The sequence below is a fragment of the Octopus bimaculoides genome, chromosome 5, assembly GCF_001194135.2.
Source record: "Octopus bimaculoides isolate UCB-OBI-ISO-001 chromosome 5, ASM119413v2, whole genome shotgun sequence".
NCBI classification, from domain to species: domain Eukaryota; kingdom Metazoa; phylum Mollusca; class Cephalopoda; order Octopoda; family Octopodidae; genus Octopus; species Octopus bimaculoides.
The window spans coordinates 118,551,361-118,555,237 of NC_068985.1; the positions used below are offsets into that span (position 1 = coordinate 118,551,361).

Consider the following 3,877-nt stretch of genomic DNA (forward strand, 5'->3'; position numbering starts at 1 on the left):
GACCCCAGGACTTATTCTTTGTAAGCCTAGTACTTATTCCATCGGTCTCTTTTGCCGAACCGCTAAGTTACGGGGACGTAAACACACCAGTATCGGTTGTCAAGCGATATTGGGGGGACAAACACACACACACACACACATACATATATACGACAGGCTTCTTTCAGTTTCTGTCTACCAAATCCACTCACAAGGCTTTGGTCGGCCCGAGGCTATAGTAGAAGACACTTGCCTAAGGTGCCATGCAGTGGGACTGAACCCGGCACCATGTAGTTCGTAAGCAAGCTTGATAGTGTATTTATTATATGCTGTAATTGTTGTGTGTAGTAATTGTTTCAAGTGTTCAATTTCTTATTTATTTGCAGCTGATTGGCGGTGCACTATGTGCCATTGGACTGTGGGCATGGACGGAAAAGGATATGTTCCACAACATTGGCAAGCTGACCAACGTTGCCCTTGACCCAGCCCTTCTGTTCATCATTGTTGGTGGGGTCATGTTCATTATTGGTTTCACAGTATGTATTGGAGCACTCAGGGAAAACACTGTTTTGTTGTTGATTGTAAGTAAAAAAATATTAATTTCACTTGATTTATCCTCTTAAAACCTCCGTTTCATCTTCCCTTTCTCTCTTCTGCTCTTCTTTATCTCTTTGTTCATGTTATTTCTCATTTTTGACCTAGTTTCCCCTTACTCTTTTCTATTATTTTTCTTTCATCAGTTTTGTTTTTCTCTTTCTCTATTTTCCTTTAATTTACGTCCTTTTTATCTATCTGTCTTCCTTCTCTCTACATCATCTTTCATTATTGTCCTCATTATCATCACAATTTTGGTTATATTTCTATTTTTTCTCTCTGTCCATCTCTCTGCCTGTCTCTCTCTCTCTCTCTCTCCTTTTCTCTTTCCTTCCAGCTCTTGTTTTCTCTCCAATCATTTTCTCACATCTTCTTTCTATCTAAATATACTTTCTACTTTGATAGATTTCCATAACTGAATTATTGATTTATCAGATGCACTGATATAAGTGTCAGTTCTTTTGTGATTGTACCTATCCATCATTGGGTGATCAGCTCTATATTGATTTCAGGGAATGAATTGATGGAAGTTGGAGTATTCATGCCCTTAAACCAATAGCATAAAGGGGAGCAAGTGAAAACTTGAAATTTGTCCACTAATTTACCATATGCATTTGGCCAACCACTATATCTATATAATCTTAAATATATATATATATATATATATATATATATATATATAGTTCAAATTTACAGAAAACAAAAGATGAAGACAGGTGTAGGAATAACAAGCAACTATATTAGTTTAACATTCATGAAAAATGGAATAGCCTTTTATGTTTCAAGCCTATGTTCCTAACAGAAAGGATTAAGAGGGGGAAAAAGTCTTTGTAAAGTAGTTGGTGTTGGGAATGACATCCAAAACCATGTATACTTGATGCTCTTTTTTTTCCCATGGTGGTAATTGTCTCTCAGTTTATTGAACAACAAACAGCCCAGACATGTTTGTATGGAGAACTGGAAGCAAATGACATTATAATAAAGATCATGCAACATGTCAAGAAGCCCAGACATACTTTCATGGAGGCCTGTAAGCGAATGACACCATTAGTAAAATCATTGTTTGAAATTTGGGAACAAACACGTACAGCTGAAGAAATAAAAGTTCACTCACTCACTCTCCCCCTCTCTCTCTTTATCACATTGGGCTTCTTTTAGTTTCTGTCTATCAAATCCACCTACAAGAAATTGGCTGGACTGCATCTATTGTAGACGACGTGCTTGAAAAGACCCGTCAAGCTAAGTAATAGCGAAGTTGCCCTTGCATCCAGGCTCATCTCCTGCAACCCTCTTCAGTTGAGCATTCCTAATCTTGCAGACTTGTAGATGCTGGTGCCATGTAAAAAGCATCTGTACCATTGCTGTGTAAATGCACTCAGTATAGTGGTTGGTGTTAGGAAAGACATCTAGCTGAAGAAATCATGCCAAAACAGATATGGAGTCTGAACAGCCCTTCAGCTGGTCAGTTCTTGTCAAGACATCGAACCCATGCCAACAGAGAAAACCGATGTTAAATAATGATGATGCTGATGATGATGATGACTTTCCTAAGGTGTCACACAGTGGGACTGAACCCAAAGTCATTTGGTTGGGAAGTGAGTTGCCTAACCTCACAGTCATACCTGCACATGCAGCAAAAATAATTGTAAAATTGTTCTTCAGACTCTAAGGTCTGTAATGAGATGCCAAAAGCTTCTGCTTATAAGAATGCTGTTTGGTTGTGAATTGAAGGTGCTGGACTGCTGACCTTATGGTTGTAAGTTCAAGTAATTGCTACAGATGTACTATCCCAAGCAAAGCATATAACTTTGGTTGCTCCTGTTTGTTTGATTGACAAAGGGATGGATTCCAATCCTATTTCATGGTTGAGTCGTTAGCAGTAAGATATATCTGGGATCACTCTCTAAAGACACTTGCTCCTAATAAAAACTATCCCAGCAATGCAAGGAAAAAATTGGATTTGAAAGAGTAATTAAAGATAAAAAGAGGGATTTGTTCTTACATATTATCAATTTTTCATTGCTCTCTACTGCAGTCAATGCCAAAACTTCCAGATATCTCAAAACTGACAGAAGAGCAAGCAAGGTGCTTTATGCAGTTCTTACACAACTAAATTCTTCATTATCTAGTAAGAAGACTTGAAAATACTCAATTTAAGTAACTAAAACTTATTCTCACTCTCTTTAAACAGAGGCTAGGATCTCTTGGACAGTAGTAGCAAACACCACTTTAGTCTGCTTCTCTTGTGAAGGTGCATGGATCAGTGGTTTGACCATTGGGCTTACAATTGTGAGGTAGTGAGTACGATTCCTGGACTGGACTGTGTTGTGTTCTTGAGCAAGACACTTTATTTCACATTGTTCCAGTTGACTTAGTTGAAGAAATGAGTTGCGATCTCACTGGTACTAAGCTGTATCGGCTTTTGCTTTTCCTTTGGACAACATTAGTGGCTTGTAGAGGGGAGACTGGTATGCATAGGTGAATGCTGGTCTTCCACAAACAACTCTACCCAAACTTCAGCCTTGGGGAGGAACTTTTTAAGTGCAATCCCTAAAAATATGGAATGCTCTTGATAAAGAGACCTGATCAAAAACTGAGATTTGATCCAAACTGATGCTTCAAATACCTGCTCATCTAGTGCTAAAGCTAAGAAACTGGGGTTTTTAAATACTAAGATGGAGGGCTGCACCTGTGAATTTTGTAGGCCATTGAAGGTTCTTGTAGATGTTATAACTATCTGGAGCCAGAAGGTCATAGTAATTGATATTTAATTATCTTGAGCACATATGTAACACAGTGCTGGTGCATATCCTTGTACAAACTACTCACCTCTCAGTTGTTTGTCCAGCACCTATCCATGTGGTCATTTGATCTCTCCAGTGTTAATAGCAGGATTTGTTTGAATTGCTGAATTTTGGGAGATTTTTAGAGTTATCTAAAATATTGAGTTTATGAAGTCCTTATCTTTCATTCATCTTTGTTCTAGGTACAGCTCTGTGGTTAAGTAGCTCGTTTTGCAATCAGGTAGTTTCAAGTTCAGTCCCATGACATGGCACCTTGGACGAGTGTCTCCTATTATAGCCATAAGGCCGACTAATGCCTTGTGAGTGAATTTAGTAGATAGAAACTGTGTGGAAGCCTGTATGTAGATATCATACACATGAGTATGTGCATGGTTGCATTTGTTCCTCTCCACCTCTTGACAACTGGTGTTGGTTTGTTTATGTCTTTGTAACTTAGTTGTTCAGCCAAAGAGACCAATAGAATAAGTGCCAGACTTAAAAAAAAAAAATAAAAAAAAAAA

At 38.1% G+C, this 3,877-nt stretch overlaps 1 protein-coding gene across 1 annotated transcript in view; it reads left to right on the top strand.

Moving 5' to 3' along the window:
• Positions 1–3,877, top strand: part of LOC106882252 (tetraspanin-5) — a 159,292-nt gene that overhangs the window by 70,305 nt on the left and 85,110 nt on the right. Inside the window, exon 2 of the mRNA XM_052967959.1 lies at positions 366–560. Coding sequence (XP_052823919.1) covers positions 366–560 — 195 coding nt within the window. The remainder of the gene's footprint in view (positions 1–365; positions 561–3,877) is intronic.